Source organism: Panthera tigris, chromosome B1 (assembly GCF_018350195.1).
Source record: "Panthera tigris isolate Pti1 chromosome B1, P.tigris_Pti1_mat1.1, whole genome shotgun sequence".
Taxonomy (NCBI): domain Eukaryota; kingdom Metazoa; phylum Chordata; class Mammalia; order Carnivora; family Felidae; genus Panthera; species Panthera tigris.
Window position 1 is genome coordinate 121834710 of NC_056663.1, and position 22442 is coordinate 121857151.

General features: G+C 36.6%; 1 protein-coding gene across 1 annotated transcript; it reads left to right on the forward strand.

The window, feature by feature from the left end:
* The first annotated feature begins 4414 nt into the window (after nucleotides 1-4414).
* ADH4 (alcohol dehydrogenase 4 (class II), pi polypeptide) lies at nucleotides 4415-21654 on the forward strand. Its single transcript, XM_007080973.3, is given in 9 exon segments — nucleotides 4415-4491; nucleotides 5789-5890; nucleotides 6943-7084; nucleotides 8518-8605; nucleotides 10725-10956; nucleotides 14851-15111; nucleotides 18788-18923; nucleotides 19401-19539; nucleotides 21594-21654. Coding segments are annotated over 9 exon segments (1179 nt in total). The 5' UTR covers nucleotides 4415-4473.
* Nucleotides 21655-22442: the final 788 nt, after the last annotated feature.

A 22442-nucleotide genomic window follows, 5' to 3' on the forward strand; every position in this document is an offset into this window, starting at 1 on the left:
TAAAAGACAACTTGTGGAATGGGAGAAGAAATTTGCAAATGACATATCAAATAAAAGGTTAGTACCCAAAATCTATAAAGAACTTATCAAACTCAACACCCAAAAAACAAAGAATGCAGTTAAGAAATGGGAAGAAGACATGAGTAGACATTTTTCCAAAGAAGACATCCAGATGACTAACAGACACATGTAAAGATGCTCAACATCACTCATCATCAGGGAAATAAAAATCAAAACTACAATGAGATATCACCTCACAACTGTCAGAATGGCTAAAACTAACAACACAGGAAACAACAGATGTTGGTGAGGATGCAGAGAAAGGGGAACCCTCTTACACTATTGGTAGGATGTAAACTGGTGCATCCGCTCTAGAAAACAATGTGAAGTTTCCTCAAAAAGTTACAAATAGAACTATCCTAGTTCTAGCAATTGCACTACTAGGTATTAACACAAAGAATACAAAAATACTGATTAGAAGAGGCACATGTACTCCAATGTTTATAGCAGCATTACCAACAACAGCCAAATTATGGAAAGAGCCCAAATGTCTACTAAATGATAAATGGATAAGAAAGATGTGGTATATATACACAATGGAACATTATTCAGTCATCAAAAACAATGAAGTCTTGCCATTTACAATGACGCAGATGGAACTAGAGTGCATTATGCTAAGTGAAACAAGTCAGAGAGAGACAAATACCATATGATTTTACTCATACGTGGAATTTAAGAAACAAAACAGATGAACATAGGGAAAGGAGGTAAAAAGAGAGAGGGGAAAAAACCATAAGGGTCTCTTAACTATAGAGAGCAAACTGAGGGTTGAGGGAGGGGAGGTGGGCAGGGGATGGGCTAAAAATGGGTAATGATTATTAAGTAGGGCACTTGTAATGAGCACTGGATGTTATATTAACTGATTAATCACTAATTTTCACTCCTAAAACAAAAAAAAAATTTTAACACAGAATAAATGGAGAGATATACCTTGAAAAAATACATAAATAAAATGTGGTATATATACACAATGTAATATTATTCGGCCATAAAAAGGAATGAAATCTTGCCATTTGTGACAAAATGGATAGGCCTGGAAAGTATTATGGTAAGTAAAAAAAAGAGAAAGACAAATACCTATGATTTCAATTAATACGGAATCCACAAAACAAAACAAATGAACAAACAAAACAGAAAAAAACAGAAAAAGACTCATACATACAAAGAACAAATGTGATTGCCAGAGGAAGGGGGGGGATGAGTGGATAGGCAAAATAGGTGAAGGAGATTAAGAGGTATAAATTTCAAGTTATAAAAAAAATGTCATGGGGATGTAAAGTTTAGCGTAAGGAATACTGTGAAAAATATTGTAATAACTTTGTATGGTGACAGATGGTAACTCCACTAATTGTGGTGAGCACCTCATAGCATACAAATGTTGAATCACTATGCTGTGTACCTGAAACTAATTGTATGTCAACTATACTGCAATTAAAAAACATTTTTTAAAGCAGTAATAAGCTTATCTACAGTATAATAATAAAAATGGAAAGAAGGAAATGAAAGGCAGGTAGAGTATACAGAGCTTGTAAACAATATAGAGAGAAAGGTCAAGGGAGGTTTCAGAACAGTAAAGAAAAGAATGGAGATGCTAGTGCCATAGGGAAGTCCAAGAAAGGCATCTGGAGTTGTAAATGAAGATAAGGTTGTTGTGTGAATGTGAACATTGTTAAAATAGGTCTAGGAGCAAACAGAAACTCTTGTCTACAGCTTGGAGTAAAGGGGAAAAAGTCATAAAAATATGAAAAGAAAGGCCAGAAATTTTTACGCTACAAAGGAATTTCTAAGGCCATTTTTTTTTAATGAGGCTACTAACAACTTTCAAGTTTCAATTATAATATAAAGATGGAAACCAGGTAAGTTAGGAAGGAAATGTGGGTAGTAAGAAAGTGGAAACAAGAAGCACAAATTATACTTCCACAAAGTGTAATAGGACAACTTAAATAATCAATAAAATATTAAAGTCTGTAGGAGATACTGGAAAACTATGGAGCTATTAAAAGAAATGACATAGATTTTTAAAAATACTGACAGAGAAAGATGGTAAAATATCTTGTTAAACTTTTTAAAACACATAGAACACAGAACACTTACATGCACCAATATTAAGCCTCAAAATATGTAAAGTGAAAAGAAAATAACTATAAGAAATGAACAAATTCGTAATAATAACTTAAAAAAATCTTCAATGTTTATTTTTAAGAGAGGGAGTGCAAGCAAGGGAGGGGCAGAGAGAGAGAGAAAGACACAGAATCCAATGGAGGTTCTAGGCTCTGAGCTGTCAGCACAGAGCCCGACACAGGGCTTGAACCCACGAACCACAAGATCATCACTTGAACCGAAGTCAGATGCTTAACCAACTGAGCCACCCAGGTGCCCCCATAATAATAACTTTTAAATATCTCTCAGTAGTTAATAGAATAAACAGACCAGAAATCAGTATGAGCTGGCTCTGGTACACCACTGGTGCTTATTATTGTCATTAATAATCAGAGAAATACAAATTTAAAACACAATATATACCATTCACACCCACAGGCTATCAAAAGTTTTAAAGTCCCAACAATTCCAAGCACAGGCAAGGATATGAAGCAATGGGAACTCTGATTCATTGCTGCTTATACATGCACTTTGTAAAACTCTTTGACTTTGTCTATCAAAGGTGAAGTCCCAGCAATTCCACTCCTAGTCAAAATACTTAACAGCCAATATGGAGCATTCCATTTCCCACAAACAGCCAAGCAAGTGAGACTTCAGGGGAGTTCTGGCCTACAGCACGATAGGTCAACAGCTCCAGGGTGTCACATGAGCAGTAGGTATCTGCCTACCGGGGTCCAAAGATTACTACACACACCCCAGAACCTTTGGGGGCTGGGTGATGGGCTCACACATCTGGAGGGGCATGAGAGTAGCTCCTCAGCAGTGACTAAACAGGGCTCCTTAGGGCTACTACAGAGTTAAAAGGAAATTTAGGAATTTGGAGCAGTAGTTTTCTACCAACTGGAACAAAAATTTCTCTATTTTAACATTTGGCATCACCTTAATAGTGTGTACTGGCTGCATATTAATCCTAAATTTTCCCCAAGGAAACTTAAGCACATATACAACAATACATTAAAAGAATTTTTATGCAACCAATGATTAATCATAAGCAAAAAAAACAAAAAAAAAAAAAGCAAAAAGGAAAGTGAATGATAATGACATAGCCCAGTGTGTATGAATCTCACAAACATGGAGTTGAGAGGAAAAAAGACAGAAAAGAATACATATACTATAGGAAAGGAAAAACAAGATAAAAACAGAAAGGGAGGCAAACCATAAGAGACTCTTAAATACAGAGAACAAACCAAGAGTTACTGGAGGAGAGGTGGGTGGGGGGATGGCTTAATGAGTGATGTGAATTAAGGAGGTCACTTTTGGGGATGAGCATTGGGTGATGTATGTAAGAGACGAATCACTGGGTTCTACTCCTAAAGCTAAAATTACACTATAGGTTGACTAACTTGAATTTAAATTTAAAAAAATAATAATATATATACTGTGATTCCATTCATATAAATGTTTTCTTGTTTGTTTTTTGTGGTTTTTTGTTTTCTTACTGATCAATACAAAATTATCTTTAATTTAGACTGATTCTAAACCCTTAACCTACTAAATAGCCACATCTGGTACAATTAATACAATTTCACTGTACCTTTGTTTCCAGGAACAATTATCACATGTCATATAAAGATTTTAATAGCTAAAACAAAACTATACTGTAGAGAGAACCATAAAACATAAAGAAATGCAAGGAAATTGGGGCACCTGGGTGGCTCAGTCGGTTAAGTGTCTGACTTCGGCTCAGGTCATGATCTCACAGTTCATGAGGTCAAGCCCCACATCAGGCTCTGAGCTGATAGCTCAGAGCCTGGAGCCTGCTTCAGATTCTGTGTCTCCTTCTCTCTCTGCCCCTCCCCCACTCACATGCTGTCTCTCTCTTGAAAATAAACATTAAATTTTTTTTTAAAATGCAAGGGAATGATTACAGGCTTATAAAGGAGAAGCCTGGGTACAGGAAGGATTCTGGGGCAGTAGAAATATCCTTTATGTATTAATGCATCTGTATAATCTTAATGAACTTTTCTCTACTATCTTATATTATGCAATAAAAGGAAAAAAGTAAACAAAAATCTTCTTCAAATAAGAGCTGGGAGCAATGCAGTTGGCAGCTAAAATATGAGAGTACAAATCACATGAGAAATGGGCAGAGCTATGTATCACAGCAGCAAAAGAGGAAAGTGATTGGAGAATAACAGGGCAGGAATGGTATTTATTCAGACAGATCATTATAGGACACTGAGCACCCTGGATAGAAGTGGAAGAGATTCTTAAGTGAGAAAGAAACTTCCAAGGCTAGTTTGCCAAAGAAAAATGGGCACCAAGGGCAAAGTAAGCAAATACACTATTTCTTATTCTTGTTTGTCTTATTATAATTTTGCTAAGAGAAGCTTCCTTCAGAATTTCTCTCAGAAAGCAGCATTTTAAAAGGATTTAAGTGAACTGCTAGAAATTTAAGGAAATTACTGAGGATGTGCCAAAATGCTTACTACAAGAGTAGTCAATTAAATATTATTTACAAAGGCAAAAAAGAGACAGATTTGAGTAACTATGCTGTAACAACAAAATACAATTTGCATTTGTTAGAAAAAAAGCTAGAGAAAAATATAGAAAATATTTATAGTATATTAATAAGTAGAAAAATAATTACAAAATGTTATATAAAATATGATTCCATTCAGGAATACTGGAAAAATTTACCTCAAAATCATAAAATGAGCGATGAAATTATAGGTAGATCTGTTTCTTTTGTTCTTATTTGTACTTTGAAACTTTCTATAATTTATGTTGTATGTGCAATAAGACTAATGATATTCAAAAACATAAACTCAAGGGGTGACTGGGTAGATCAGTCGGTTGGGTAACTGACTCTCGATTTTGGCTCAGGTCATGATTTCGGCTCAGGTCATGATTTCGGCTCAGGTCATGATCTCATGGTTTGTGGGATCAACCCCACATGGGGCTCTGCACTGGCAGTGTGGAACCTGCTTGGGATTCTTCCTCTCCCTCTCTCTCTGTCCCTCCCCCATTCACACGTGCTCTCGCTCTCCCAAAAAATAAATATATATATATATATACACATATACATATATATATATGTGATATACATATACATATATATATGTGATTCACATATGTATATATATGTATACATATACATATGTATATATATAGATGTTCAAAATTGCAAAACAGCTATCAAAAATTATGTATTTGTGTGGTCAAAGACTGGGAAAAGCATACCAAAAGCAAAAATAATAGCATTAGAAACGAGGATTATAGATTTGTTTCCTTCCACTTTATTTCTTTTTTTTTTTAAGTTTATTTATTTACTTTGAGAGAGAGTGAGCAGGGGAGGGAGGGAGAGAGAGAATCCCAAGCAGTCTCCACACTGTCAGTGCAGAGACCCACACAAAGCTCGAACTCACAACCCTGGGATCATGACCTGAGCTGAAAACAAGAGCTGGACGCTTAACCAACTGAGCCACCCCGGCTCCCCTCCACCTTCTTTCAATGTTACATATATTTAAATTTTTAAATATAATATTAATTAATTACATCTTATATAGTTATATATTAATTACACAATTAATCTCCCTGTCTTTCCCCATGTATCCCTCTTTCTCAGGTTATTAAATGCAAAGCAGCTATTGCCTGGGAAGCAGGCAAGCCCCTCTGCATAGAAGAGGTCGAGGTAGCTCCCCCCAAGGCTCATGAAGTTCGCATCCAGGTAAGTGGAGACTTTTCCTATATAGTACAGAGAAGACACTCAGTGCAGGTTTAGCTTCTTCGGGTCAAGCCTATGTGGTATGACCGAGAGCACCTGGAGTGTCACCTGTGGCAAAATTTCATTTTTAGGTCCAGATAGAAACAGGAATTATCCCAGGAGGGGTAAATTATTAAATATCAGTTGTTATTAATAACAGGTTTAAAATTTAATTCAACTATCTTTACATTAACCATTAGCCCTGAGAATTAGACAAAGGAATTCACTTCAGATTAGAATTAGTTAGGTTTTCTTTTTGCTTTCTTTCTTTTGCTTTATTACAAAGTGATATTAAAAGAAAGATAGAAAATTTGGTTCAACACAAGGTAGAAGGAAGACCTGAAGTGCTGTCCAGGGCAGTATGAGGGTCTAAAATGCCCAGAGGAGAGACAGGCATGGGTCAGCAGGGAAAAGACACTGCACTGAGCAGAGACCACAGACTGAAAGCTGGCAAAACTTCTCCATTTCCCCCCAGCTGGCCCAGCTTATACACTTCTCCTGAGGACTACCACAGTGTGGGTTTATACATGAGGATGAATAAGATATCCTTGTCAAGAGAATCTTGAATAGTAAGGGATATGTTAGCTATTGAGACATTCCTTTATCCGATACCTCTTTTAAGTATAAAGATTTTATTACCTCTATTTCCTTTCATGTAGTTTCAACAAAATTTGCGCCAGCCCTAGAAGCCTGTGTTCCCTCCACTACCTCTGCCTAAAAGATTTTGTTTATTTTCCCTACTACCTTTGATTTCTCCTCTCCTGGAGGCAGTAATTGCCAATTCTATCTCTTTGTATGACTCTCCAGTGACAGTGAAAGTTAGAAAACAAAGGTTTGTTATTTAGAGGAAAAGAATATATGCTGATATTTTTAATTGTGCTCCCCCCTCAAAATGTAACTCTTTTATTGAGCTCTAGGAATGTTGTAAAGTGTCAAGGTGACATTGGGCCTAAAATTATCCTAACCCTAATGACATAATGACAGAAACAGGACTCAAGTCTGTGATTGCCTTGCAGATAATCGCCACTGCCCTGTGCCATACTGACGGCCATCCAATCAATCCTAAGTTTAAAGAGGCCCTCTTCCCAGTGATCCTTGGCCATGAGGGCGCAGGAATTGTGGAAAGTGTTGGGCCAGGAGTGACCAGTTTCAAACCAGGTACGTCTTTTCCTGATTCCAGTTAAATGGAAATGTCAGGATATTTCAGGGACTGATACAATCTTGGTTTTGCATGCTATTTATATATAGGGGATGTATATTATATTGGTCTCTATATATGGGAACCATCTTTTCCAAAGACAAACTAAAACATGTTATCTATCACAGTATAACAATGGGACAGAATATTTGAAATCAGAATGGATAAAATTTGGATAATATGGTCACTTTATTCACATGTAGCACTGAGAAACTGTCCTGTGAAGCAACCCACAAAGTGAGGCACAAATGAAAATTTATAACAACCTCCTCTAAACAAAACAGAGAACCAATTGAATATTACAAAGAATTTAAAGAATAAGGATATACAGTCAGCCTAAGTGAGAAATATTATATATGTCAATATTAGCTTATGTGTCTTTTTGAAACTTTGTAACATAAAAATAATATGTGAATGGAACATGCCAATGGGCTGAAATTTTTTACTTCCCATTTTATAACATTCACAAAATATTGGAATATGGGTTCTGTAATACTCACTTGTCAAGTGGGATGAACTGTATCATTCTTTCCTCCTTTAATGAGAATGCTCCAAACATAGGAGTATATTAGATTCCATTCCAAACAAGATCAGAGAAACAAATTGCTCCCATAAGCTTTGCATCCATGAAGTGCTCTGGCCAATGTAGTCCTAGCTCTGCCACTTACTGGCTGTGTGACCTTCACCAGTGAAGTCACTTTTCTGTGACACAGCTCAGATTTCTTTTTTCTAAAGTGGAGAGAAAAGGTACCCATCTCAAAGGACAGTTCTGAGAAGTAAATGAGATAATATGGGTAAACAGAAGGATGCCTAGCACATACTAAATGTTGAAAAAATGTTAATTATCATTATTGGGCTCTGATCATCAGAGGCAAGAAGCCATAAGTAAGTTGTATTTGAGTAAAAAAATAGAAAAATATAGAATTTGAAGTGAACTAAATGGTGAAACATGGCAATGATGTAAAGTTTAATCTCCATATCCTGCCTGTTGTTGTCCACCTTTAATAAGGATGCTCTACTCCATACAAGATGTTTAGAAATGTTAAGAAAAAAAAGTAATAGTCATGATGCAGAGAGTTTCAGTGACAGCATAGCCTCAGACAGGACTCTGCAGCTAGTGGTATCAATGCAGATTTGTTCCCCAAGCGCCCAGCAGCAAAATAAATTAAATTAAATTAAATTAATACATAAATAAATATTTTTAAAATTTTTTAAAATACAGTATATTCAATACTTGGGGAATCTTGTAAAGCAACAAAATATTGTAGCCATCTATACTTTCTGCTGAACATATATATACCAAAAAGAATGGTGTTTTCCACTGATACATCTGGTAGAAACTATTTACAAGCTGTATCTTAGGCACCATCCAACACATGGCCTTTCTTTCCAGGTGACAAAGTAATTCCACTCTACATGCCTCAATGTGGAAAATGCAAGTTCTGTCTGAGTCCACTCACAAATTTCTGTACAAAACTCAGGTAAGCTCTATACACTATTAGTAAGAATATGAATTGGTATACGTATTTGGGGAAGTACACTGGCAATACCTAGATGAAGTTTCTATCCACCAATTCTAGTCCTTGGTGTATACAAGAAAGTGTTGCAAAATTACCCAAAGAAACATATGCTAGAATGTTCACTGCAACATTATTTATAACAGCATTTAAAAATAGCCCAATGCCCACCAATAAGAGAACGGATTAACAAAGTGCTATGTAGTAACACAATGGAATACTATATAACAATGAAAAGGGCTAAACTTGATCTACATACAACAACACAGAATAATCTCACATAATGTTAAGGGAAAGAAGCAAGTTGCTGACAAACATGTTTAGTAAGATATCATATACAAAACAATACCACAGACAGTATAATTTATGGTTACATATGCATGTAGTAAAGGTATAAATACACTATTGGAATGATAACTGCCAAAATCAAAATAGTAGCTATTTCCACAGAAGAGAGAGGGATGAAATGAGGCTTAGTAATTTATTCCAAGGCCACACAGATAAAAGTCTTAGAACTAGATTTTGAGGGGTGCCTGGGTGGCTCAGTTGGTTGAGTGTCTGACTTTGGCTCAGGTTATGGTTTCATGGTTCGTGAGTTCGAGCCCCATGTCAGGCTCTGTGCTGACAGCTCAGAGCCTGGAGCCTGCTTCAGATTCTGTCTCCCTCTCTCTCTCTGCCCCTCCTCCACTCACACTCTGTCTCGCTCTCTCTCTCTCAGAAATAAACAAACACTAAACATTTTTTTAAAAAAATAACTAGATTTTGAACATAAGCAGTTGGACTCTAGAGTCCAAAACCTTTATCACCTTATTCTTTAATGAGACTACAGAAAAATCTACTTATCCTTAATACTAATTGAAGCTAGTTATTTTGGAAGCTAAAATTATACTACTCTTACATCTAATCACTATTACTCAATTTCCTTGTCTATAAAATGGGAATAATAATAATGCTTATTTTACAGAGTTGTGGTAGATATTTAAAGAATTAATACACCTTTTTGCAAACTCTTAATGAAATAATGGATTTTGGCAATGACCATAAGTTCTTTCTAACATCACAAAAAGAGAGATAATAAAGTATTATGTGCCTCCAGATGAAAATACACAACACTGCCTTTGAAATACTCCTACAAAAATATAAAACCTGAATTAAATCAATCAGTTAGATTGAAAACACTAGTTTAGAGGAAATACAAGCATGGAGAAACATGTTAAACCCAATTACAGGAATGTAATCAGAAAAATCCAGAATGAGAAAACTCTACAGAACAAATGACTGTTTCTTCAACAAATAAATTGTAAAGAAAAAAATAAGGAGAGAAGTGAGCATCTAGAAAGTAAGAGAGACTTAACAGACATATCAACCAAATGCAATATGTCAACCTAAAAGAATCTCTTTGTTTTTTAATGTGTATTTATTTTTTGAGAGAGAGATGGGAGGTAGGGGGCACAGAGAAGGAGACACAGAATCTTTAGGAGGCTCTAGGCTCCGAGCTGACAGCAAAGAGCCCGATGTGAGGCTCAAACTCATGAGCCGTGAGATCATGACCTGAGCGGAAGTTGGATGCTTAACTGACTAAGCTACCCAGGTACCCCAAAGAATCTATCTTTTTGAGACACATACTAAAATATTTACAGATGAAATAGTAATGTCTGGGGTTTAATTCAAAATAGTCCCATGAGGGAGAGTGGGTGCTGGTGGGGGTGGCAGGTAATAGATGACAGAACATCAGCCATGAATTGATAACTACAGAAGCTGAGATATGGTTGCACAGATATGCAACAACCTAGACTTTCTACTTTCATATATAGTTGAGTTTTCCATTACAATTTTTTTAAGAATTAATACATGTAAACTCCTAAGAGAGTTTCTGGCCCATAAAGAGTATTCAATAAAAAGTTTATCATCTTTAAACTACTTCTGATTATATTTATGTGAAAAGTCTCAAGTCATTTTCTCAATTTTTCTCTCATAAAATTGTCATAATAAACATGTAATGCCCAGGAATTTTTTCAGGAATGTAATCAGAGGTCCATTTACATTCTCTTTTTTGTGTCTTTTTTTTTTTGTAATTTTCTAGTCTAGTCAAAAATCCTATTGTTGATCAAGAACTAATGGAAGACAAAACCAGCAGGTTTACCTGCAAAGGAAAACCAATTTACCATTTCATGGGAACCAGCACCTTCACTCAGTACACTGTCGTGTCAGATATTAATCTTGCCAAAATTGATGATGATGCAAATTTAGAGAGAGTTTGTCTGTTAGGATGTGGGTTTTCAACTGGCTATGGAGCTGCAATCAACACTGCCAAGGTAAAAGTGTTTAATCACCAGGTTGCATAAAATAGAATTTACTAGGAAATAGCGTGATAAATCAGCTGGTTACCTTCAAGTCCTAGCTCTGTAATTTATTACCTCTGTGACTGTAGGCAAGTTCTTTAATCCCTCTACACTAATATTTCCTACAAATAGTTATGCAGATAATTAAATCATATTACATACATAAGATATCTAGTCCAGCAGCTGGCATATAGTTAGCACCTGGATGAGGTTAATTTCTTGTCTCTATACTGATATGCTACCTTATAGACCATCCCTGCCTTAAATACAGCATGCTTAAATATGTCCCCTAAATAGCAATGTTCATCCTGGGACAGCAGATCCAGTCAAGAGGCAACAGAAACTACAGAAACTCCCAGCGATCTCCATATAGCCACCTCTGCTTTCTCCTTGACCCTGCAGATTTCTCTCCCTCAAACTGTGGTAATTCACTTCTGCTTCTCATCGTGCCCATTTGTGGCTCCAAGGGAATGTCTCAAGTGACAGCCCCGATGGTGGCAAGATGCATCCCTGGGATCCCATGTTAGAATTTAGAAGCTTTCACAAAACTTTAATGAGAGACTGGAGAGATGTCACTATCATTTGGATGCCTCAAACAACCCCTTTATTTAAACCTCCTTGACATCACTCTTCATCCCTTGAGTTCAAACTGCAAAGTGCAACCAGAGTGGTCTTTTTAAACAACAAATCTGAAGATTTCATTCCCCTTTCATTACTCCCCTTTTCCCTCAGTGAGCTAGTGATTCTCCCTAATTCTCCCTTTGCAGGCTCACTGTTCCCCCGGGCCTGACCTTCAGTCTCCAGGCTCTAATCACCAGGTCTCCTGGGCTCTCCACACCCAGCTCCCAACAACAGTGCCTGGAAAGCTCCCCTACCTCTTCTGGCTGACTCCATTTTTTTCCCACCTCCTATCAGAAACCCTTCAGCCTCTTGGGCATGCATTGGGTATTCCTTCCAGTTTTCCCAAAAGTATCTGTGTTTATCCCTGTCTTCCTTCCTATCATACTATGGAGAAATTTCCCATTTATTTCTCCTCCCTATTAGACTATTTACTCCTTGAGGGCAACAACTCTCTCTTGTTCATTGTGATGTGAACAATCACTCTAGGCCCTATGCCTAGCACAGAGTAGGAACTTAATAATTTTTCAATGAATGAATGAATGAAGCCAGATTCACGTGCAACGCTTAAAAATCTTTTTTTTTTTCTTAAGAAAGAAAGAGAGAGAGAAAGCGCAAGTGAGTGAGGGGCAGAGAGAGAGAGAGAATCCTCAAGGGGCAGCCCCACTAGGAGCGGCGGGGGGGTGGGGGGGTAGCGAGAAAGAGAGAATTAGGGCTCACCCTCACCTAATACGGGGCTCCAGCTCACCCAATGTGGGGCTCAAACTCACAAATCTTGAGATTATGACCTGAGCGGAAGTCAGATATTTAACGACTGAGACACCCAGGGGCCCAACCCCTAAAAATCTTGATAAGGCTTGGTTTTCAGCTTTGCAATCCAAATAGTCCTTTTTGTCAGGTTACCTAGAGGTGTTAGAGTGTCAAGGAAATAAACTCAGCCTAACCAAAATAACAGGGTGATCTAGTAGGCAGAATATGAAGAGAAGACTTTTCACTGAGAATTATGTCAACCAAGCAGACAGGAATGCTACTTTTGGCTATCACTGTATTATCTCCCTCCAAAAATTCATTCATTTATTCATTCATTCATTCATAAAAATTAAAAATCATATGCGAAGTCCGACTACATTCTGAAGGCTCCTGGGGGAAGGGGGTTAATTGAGGGAAGTTAAAAGCAGGTGTAACCTTGGCAGTCAAGGCATACTCTCCTGTACATAGTATTGTCAGAATTATTGCTCTTTGGGCCACTCTCTCCTGTCTGGACTCCATGAAGACTGTCACCTTCTACTACTCTAGTCTTTCTTCAGGGATATTAACACTAGAGATTCAGCTACAATTTTCTTTTAAACCCAATCCAAATTTCCAGGACCTGTTCTCGCGGTTGAGGAACACCTAAACCACCTCATAGGATGCTTAGAGAAGAGAAATGAATCTGATAGGAACAAGTTAAGGGAAGTGAAATATCATTAATTCTAGCCAAAAGGCAAGAGTTTTAATAAAGTTTAATTTCCTTCTGGGAAGAAAAGTGATGACACAACTTTGTATAATTAGTGGGAGACTGGCACCCAGCGTGACCAGGAGTCCTAATTCTTTTTAATCAGCTTGTATCCTTTACTGCCAAATTAATCACGTTTCATAGAGATCTTTGGAAGCATGAAAATGTCTTTTAACCGTGTTGTCTGCAAATAGATAATCATCCACTATGAATTATTGTATTTTCAAATTGTGGCGGGGTAGTTTATAGTGACCACCCCCCCCCAGGACCATAATCAAGGGCACTTTTACATGCAGCAGTCTAGTTGTTTAACACAAGTAATATAGTGTATTCAATTTATACTGTTGGAAGCGGTGTATAACATTGCCTCAATAAGGAAGATGCATTTCTACTTTCAATGACTCTTAGAGGCAAACTTTTAAACACAGTCTTTAAGGAGATATATCTCCTTAAAGACTGTGCCACAACATTGTAAACATGTGCCACAACACATGTAAACATGTGCCACAACATTGTAAACATCACACTGTGTATAGAGAACATTATGAATATTTGTAAAAAATATATTTTATTTCCCCCTGAGTAGCAAAAGTCAAACACTGTATGCCTGCCTAATATCATGCATAAATTAAAGTAAGAGATATACATTTTCTCTATTCCTTAATAGTTTTGTTTCCAATTTAAAATATATCAGTACATCCCTTGGGCAGATTCCTCTTTCCCTTTTGTTTATGCTTTAATTCTAACAGCATTAATTAAGCATCTGTGTAGTATTTTTTTGCCACTATACCACTCTACAGAATAACATAATCCAGTTACAGCAACTTTCCTTATCATCTTGTATATTCAGTTTCTATTTCATTCGATGCAATGAACATTTATTAAAGACCCAACACATAGAACACTCTTAATAGCAATGTGAAAGATAATATGAGTTCAAAGAACTTACGGTCTTTTGAAGAAACACGCACACAAATACAAAATCAACAAATCAAGGTAGATTATAAATTATGCAATATAGAAAAAACAAAAAGGAAATATATAAAACCAAAAGAAATTTGTATTTCATGCCTTTCAAATTAATTGGTGATTTGGGATGTGAGTTAATTCACACTTAGAGAAACATTAGTGCTCATTCAAAACCGACTATAACACTAATACAACCAAATAAGGCCCATTAAAAATATAAATTATTTGTGATCTATTTAAAAAGGAAAATAATAAACCCTTTAAAATGTGTGGGTTTTAAAATTTTGTGCTGACAACACTAAAAGGGAACAGGAAAACAAGAGGATTATTTTCACTTGGGCTTATTCCTTACTATTAGCTGATCATTCTAATGGCATTCAAATGATTCTCCAAATTTAGCCAGTGATTCATCCATTTTTATATTGGCAGATTTTCCCTATTGGCTGTATCATTTAGTTTTACGATAGACAGTCTTTTATTTATATGTTCCTGCCCCCACCTCACTCTCTCCATCTAAAAAAAGTTAAGTTCACTTCCATTAACAGTTAACTTAGGGGTGCCTGGGTGGCTCAGTCAGCTGAGCGTCTGACTCTTGATTTCAGCTCAGGTCATGATCTCACAGTCGTAGGATCAAGTCCCCTCACTGGCCTCCATCCTGAGTGTGGAGCCTGCTTAGGATTCATTCTCTCTCTCTCTCTGTCCTCTCTCCCAGCTCATGCACTCTCTCTAAAAAAATTAAAAAATAAATTTTTTAAAAAGTTAATTTATAATTGTCCTGCCTGCAGGTCACCCCTGGTTCTACTTGTGCCATCTTTGGCCTAGGAGGTGTTGGTCTTTCTGCTATAATGGGTTGTAAAGTAGCAGGAGCTTCCAGAATTATAGCTATTGACATCAACAGTGAGAAGTTTACAAAGGCCAAAGCCCTCGGAGCCACTGACTGCCTCAATCCTAGAAACCTACATAAACCCATCCAGGAGGTCATCATTGAAATGACCAAAGGAGGGGTGGATTTTGCCCTTGATTGTGCAGGTGGACCTGAAGCCATGGTATGTATATTTTTAATGATAGTATATAATAAATTATTATTTATTAACATTAATAAACATTGGCAATGTGCATATCAATATAGTTACTTTGTATATTTTATATACATATATGTATATATTATATATTTATATAGAAAATATTAGCTATTAGATTGCATGTATTAATATTTAATTACAAGTATTAATAAATATTTTTGTATACTCTTCCACATGAAATTCAGCAAAAAGTTAAGAGAAAACTTAGAAATGAAAATTTTAAAATAATTCTGCCTATGAGAAATGACAAAGAAACAACAGAAAAGGCAGATTTAGAGAAGGGAAGGGGACAGAAGGACACGTGTCACCCCTAACAGCTGGAAGTATCCACTCCCAGCTAAAATCAGAGAAGGGAGAGGTTAGCAATTTACAAGCAATCCAGTTCTGTCCATCAGATCTCAGTAAATGAGCTGCAAAATTAGATCCAAATCATATACGTGAAATTTTCAATATATTACACGCACACACACACTGCAAAATTAAAAAGTAGATCTTTTTTTCCTAAATAATTCTGTATCATTCAGATTTCTTCTCTCAAGACGAGCTACATAATTTGCAGGCCCTTCTAGGCACAGGGCCCTGAGCGACTGCACTGGCTGCAGGCCCACAAAGCCAGCCCTGTCTATTCTACTTGAGAAAGTGGGGTAAATCAACCACACAGACAACACATGGAGAAGTTAGCCTGCCAGAATGCCCAGGCTCATCTTCCAGCGAATGTTCACTTCATACCCATTTGTGCAAATACACTAAGCAGAGTTTTCGTTTTTTTTTTATGAGATGACAAAAAAATTCGTCAACTATCTGCCATGGAGTCTTCTTCATGAGTGAGATCTGTGGAGTAGCTATAACACTATGCCCTTTTAATTATGACTTCATTCAACATGGCTCCCAAACCCTCCTCTAGGGAGATGATAAAAAAAAATAGAATTCTGGGGACACCTGGGTGGCTCAGTCAGTTAAGCACCCAACTCTTGATTTTGGCCCAGGTCATGATCTCATGGTTTGTGAGTTTCAACCCCACATTGGACTCAGCAGGGCCAAACTCAAAATTAAGCAGTGTGGAGCCTGCTTGGGATTCTCTCTCTCTCCCTCTCTCTGCCCGTCTCCCACTCACACACACACATGTGCTCTCTCTCTCTCCCTCTTTCTCTTAAAATGATTTTTACAAAAAAAAAAAAAATTTTAACAATACAATTCTGTACTTCAGCCTCCCAGTGGCAGGCTTTGAACAGTTCTTCCCCTTGGTTCTTACCCTACTGATGCATTTTCCAGAAGAGAATGGAGATGGGGAAGAGGTGCTGAGAGCATCAGGCTCCCTACCTCGGTCTCTCCTCTCAGAATGCTTTCATTGATAATGTAACTGCTTAAAGGAGGGTCTGGTAGGTAATAAGCACTCAATAAATATCAGCTATTACTGAAAATTCATGCATTAAGGCTCCTTATCCTGCACGTGGTCCCCTGTGTTCAATGCTTCAGACGTTGTCCCTGGCATCTGCAACTTGCATTGTGCCACAATATTCTTCCACTTTCCATAGCTCAAACTTTTTACAAACATTGAAATTCAGCCTATTGATTTTATCTTTCTAGTATAGAGATTCTCAACACCGGCTACACTTTAGAAATGCGTGGGGAGTTGTTATTGTCATTGTTTAATACCAATGAATGGACCATACTCCAGGATAGTCTCAAGAGTCTAAGGCCCAGATACCAATATTTTTACACATTACTCAAGTTGAGAACCATCTGAACTAAAACCTGGTAGGTTCTATTATCATTTTAAATTATGGAATAGAATTATACCAGAGAATCCAAATAAATGATGGATTTATTTAATCACAAAACATCAGCTACCTACCAGTCCACCAAGTTTCCATTACTAAGGAAAGCTAAATTTCTTGGTTGTAGAGGAGATTCCAGCAATGGGTGTGAACTTGAATTCAAAGACCACTAGTGCTCTAAAGCAGCCTTAAGAACCCAACAGAATAATCAGAAAGTTACAATAATTAACAATATTATAAAGTTTTGAAAATTAAAAGTAATTCTCATCAAAACTTATCAGAGACTTCTAAATAAAACTGTTGTGCATATAATGCTCATTTTTACTTAAGTCATCATTAGGGAAATTAATTCTTTGCTTGGAGCAAAGCTCCAGAAACGTAGAAAAGGCAAACAGGGGAAAAAATTTTTTTTTAATAAAATAGTAAATAAGAGTCAATGTAAATAGCTACCTTCAGGTAACAAATAGTGCCTATGGATTTTCCCCTCTCCATAGATCTCTCCATACAGCATAAACAAAAGTATTTCCTCCCAATAAAAAGTCCACACAGTAGAAGAGTTGCTATTTAGAAATGTTATGAATTCTCAAAAGAATAAATATGTAGTCAAATAAAAATTTCAAAACACATTCTAAAAGTTCTAGATCATTGCATTTTTCATCACTCGTAAGACATGGAGAGAGGGGGAGAATTTACTGTACTTTAAACTGCTTCTTTCACACAGTGATCAGTGATGAAAAAAGCTGTTCTTCCTATTGGGACTTTTGTGAAAGTAAAAATTGCCCCAACAGGTCAGAATTAAGTTGAGCACTGACTATGGCAAGGGATATAAAATAAAGTTTACACTTTTCTTAAGATTAGTCTCAAAAGATTATAAATGTTCATCTAGTTACCATATGGCTTCTTATGGAATGGCCACCCAGAAATTTATACCTTTCTCAAACTTCTTTATGTTTTCAATCCTTGGCATTTTTAACCCCAAACTTGCAGTAGGTTAACATAACTCTCTCTCATGAGAATATCAAAGCAACTCCCCTGGGCCACTGTCTTCCATGTAGTTATTCAGCCAGCAATCAAGGCTCAGTCAAGTTCAAATTTGTAGCTTCACAATCTCACCACGAGATCATCTTGGTTGTTACAGCAGGAGAAGGAACAGCTGGCAGGTTCTGTTTCGTCTATGAAATAACACACATCACTTCTGCTCATAGCCAATGACCCAGAATTAGTTACATAATTCTACCTAACTGTGAGAGCTAACTAATGTAGGGAAGGAGATGAAATGTTTTATGACCAGCAGCCAGTGTCAGATTCTGTTGAAACTGTTTTGTCCTCTGTTTTAAGTAGCATTTTTTAATTATCTTACTTTGGGATCTACTAAGTTTATGGTGTGTACCTCATTTCCTGGGCTCTAATAAATACTTATTCATTCCTCTCTTCATGACTTCAAAGATTGTTTTTATGCATGTAGAACTGCAAATGTTTTACTACATATCCACAACAGATCACTGAAAACTTGGTAAGAGTTTATAATACCTTCTAGAGTTCTTTCCTAACTTCACATGTTACTTTTCTTGACAGGCAATGATACACATTCCAGGTTCACCATAACTATGGTATTAAACAAAATAATATATTGTTTCTTTTCGACATATTTTTGGGTAATGCTCAAAATTTTAATGAATGTTCTATCTGAAACAGAACAGTGGCACCTCAAGTATCAATCAACAATACTATGATCATTTTAGCTTGAATAATCTTATCTTATATGCAGAGTTGCATACGTTTTCCCTAAAGCATTGTGCATACCTACACTAGGGTTCATGTTCTATGTTTTCTACTTAACCAATCTTTTTTTGACCTTCCAGAGAGCAGCCCTGGACTGTACAATAGCAGGTTGGGGATCATGTACTTTCATCGGGGTAGACTCTGAAATTAGAGGATTGACTATATCTCCAGTGGAGCTCATAATGGGCCGTACTATAAATGGAACATGCTTTGGTGGTCAGTTTTTTTTTCCCCCTCTTTTAATTATCTCCATAGTAGTACTCAAATTCTTATAATGAAATTATTGAATGGAAAGTAAAAAATATATTGTTTAAATATCGAGTGCCTAATAACATATCTAGAGACTGCATAAAAGCTATTCTAGCAATTATTTGAGAATAAACAAAATTTGTATAAATGGATAACTACAATTTGTAAAGTTCATTTTGCATTAAAATGAACCAACACATGAGGGACAAAAGGTAAACTTCGACCAAACTGAGATAATTCCTTATCTAGAAATAGAAACTAATCTTAACATTCCTTGTTAAGAAAAACTTTTAAACCAATAAAAGTATAGAAGATCAAACATGGGAGGGATAATCTATTTGAAGCAACCCAAATCTGGCTTAGTAACTTCATTCACTCACAAACTGATTAAACCACTTCTTGTCAAAAACCATGTCTTTACGTGGCATTTTGGCCAAATTACAGGTTGGAAAAGCATTGATTCTATTCCAAAGCTGGTTACTGACTACAAGAATAAGATATTTGATCTGGATATATTGGTGACCCATACCCTGCCTTTTGACAAAATCAATGAGGCATTTGACCTAATGAACCAAGGCAAAAGGTAAGTTAACAGAGGGATAAGTGGTTCAAAAAACCTTTACGATGACTCTTTACTTGATGTTAAGAACCAATCAGTTTGTCTTTTCTGACACTTTCCACAACATCACACATACTAGATGTGCTTAAAAGATTAAATAGTGGCCATCTGGGAAAAGAAAAGCTTCCTACTCTATTCCCATAATGTACACTGCCATACACTATTTTAACATAGAGTGGTGATACAAACTGACACAGATTTTCCCTTTCAAAAACCATTGTTAACTCAGTTGGAGCTGCTCCCTAGTAAGAAAGGTTTCCATAGTATGATGTCTGGTCATTCTGGTGCAATATAGCCCTGGGTCCGGCATCATTACGTTCTGCAATTAACAAAAGATGCCCACTCTAGGCCCTTCATTATCAGAACCAACTGAAAACCATGGATATGTGAGCAGTGAGTGGCTCACTTAAAGAAACTTAAAGCATGCCCTAACTCTTATCCTCATGCTTTGTCACTGGTCTCCCATCAGATACATTCTGACCCACAATTTTAGCTATCTTGGCATTGACATTGGCATAGACCCTGAGAACTAAGTTATAGAAATGTCCCAACTGGGGGATCTGTAGCAGCTAGGGAGCAGGAGAGACTAGGATCAACAATTTTGGTTCAAATGATCAGGCACAATCTTGGTCAATAGAAACAATAGGCAAAAACACCAGGACCACTCTTTCATAGAGGAGATGCAGGACAAAAAAGCATCTGAGAAGACATCACAAAATGGGAAGGGGGGGGGGGAGGGAGGACCTAAAGTTAAGTGACATGAGTTTGAAGGAGAAAATAAATGTTGCAGAAGAAAACAGGTTCATGGTGTGAGGACCCAAGCTACTTCCTGGGAAAGAAACCTGAGAAATTATTTCTACTGACATGAACTGTCTAATCTGCAAACATATTAGTTGCAATATATCAAAAAGAAGTTCAATAAAAACAAAAAATTACTTAGGCTACACAAAGTAACTTAGTGTATAAACTCTGCAATATCTCACACAATCTCAGTATCCCTATAAGGAGTGGTCCTTAAGTAAGGAGTTTGGTTGGAGTCTGGAGCCTTAGAACCTAAAACTCATAGCTCCTCCACCACTGCCCCTTTTCCCCTAGAGTTTTCAGTCACAGAATATACCCATAGGGAGTTGCCAAGTGGCAGCCAAATGGAAAATGGTCAATTACTTTATTAATAGCTGGGCAAGTCCCCCGTACTCTTAAAGTAGGCCTAGTAATCAGAGGTAGAATGAAAGGCTGAGGGGTAGATACCTGAATGAGGCTTCCTACTTGGCCTCTAGCTCATTGAGAAGACCACATTCCTGCCCACACAGATGGAAAGGTGACAATGGAGAAAGCAGAGGATGGCACTTACCACGTGGGTGTAGGAAGCACAACTGAGGATAGGCCCTCCTACCATACCAACTACATAGCAGTAAGGAAGCAGAGGGAACGCAACGCCCAGTTGGTCTTTTAAGGTGCAATGACCTTGACTCCTGGTAAAAGGACACAGAGGTTCTCCTTCCACGGGTAGACAGATGTAGCTCTAGTCCCTGGGTGAAGAAAACATTTATGCATGGCAAACTGCTAATGCCAGGGCTTCCACAGTTCCAGCAGTAAGGTCCAACATAACGAATTCTCTGTCCCCAAGGATTATCTCCTTCTTTGCTTCTACATGTTGAAGGAATTACCCAGGATTTAGAATATTTAGGTTTTCAGAAAGCATCACTCCAACACAACAAGCAGTGACTATTCCAACACAGAAACCTCACTACAACCTTATCATGCGGCAGCATGGACCTCACCCAGGGTCAGGTGAGGGTTCCGAACTTTTCCCAGCTTACTAGCAACATTTGCAAAGTATTATTCATTCCACGAATGAAAGAGGATGACAAGATAAAAGCAATTAGGCTTAGCAAAGTAGATGTCTATAAAGAAAGATTAAAACCAAATGCTGAAATGAAAATACAGAAATTATTTGTGGGTTTTAGTTACATTCACCATAAAAACTATGCTGACTATTGTTTTATTATTATTAACAGCATTCGAATAGTCCTGACCTTCTGAAGACACGAGGAACAAACTGGAATCCTATCTGACTGAATCTGAACCTGTCTGGTTAATTTATATCCTGTAACGATGAGCCAAGAATTGCCATGAATTTAAACAACTATTTACAATTAACATCTCAACATCAAATAGTTATAAACATTTATGGCATTTGTATCCATAAAATGCATTAATATTTCCTATTTAGCAACTATGATACCTGATGCATTTATGAATAGAATTATATGATGAAAATTGCTTAAAACTCATTCTGGAGAGGTGGGAATGGGGAATGAAGGGTAAGAAGTAAAGCCAGATTGGCTACATGATTATAATTTTTAAGGTTGGGTGATAAATATACAAAGTTTCATTATACTGTTCTCTGTACTTTTGTATATGTTTAAAATTTTCCATAATCAAAAAATTTTGACTAGAAAAAATTATTATATACATATACATAAGATATATACATCATTGAAATATGTTATATATATAAATCGCTGTCACATAATTTCTGGGTTTCAATAAGCTACAAGCTAATCTTCTTTAATAAACTACTAAATAATTTCCTTTCTAACATCTGTTAATTTCTTTTCTCTTAGTCCTACTTTATCACTATGAACTATAATCACAATAGTGGGATATCAGAAGCTATATAAATGAATATATATATATTAAAAATGAAGATTTTTAAAAAGCAAAAACACATGTACACTCTCAAATTTCCATCTATATTAAATGCCCTTTTCATCTTTGATAATCATTAAACATATAATGTCTAGAGCTTTAGAGTTTAATGATCTGTAATTTGCAGTAAGTATTTTTTTTAATATGAAATTTAT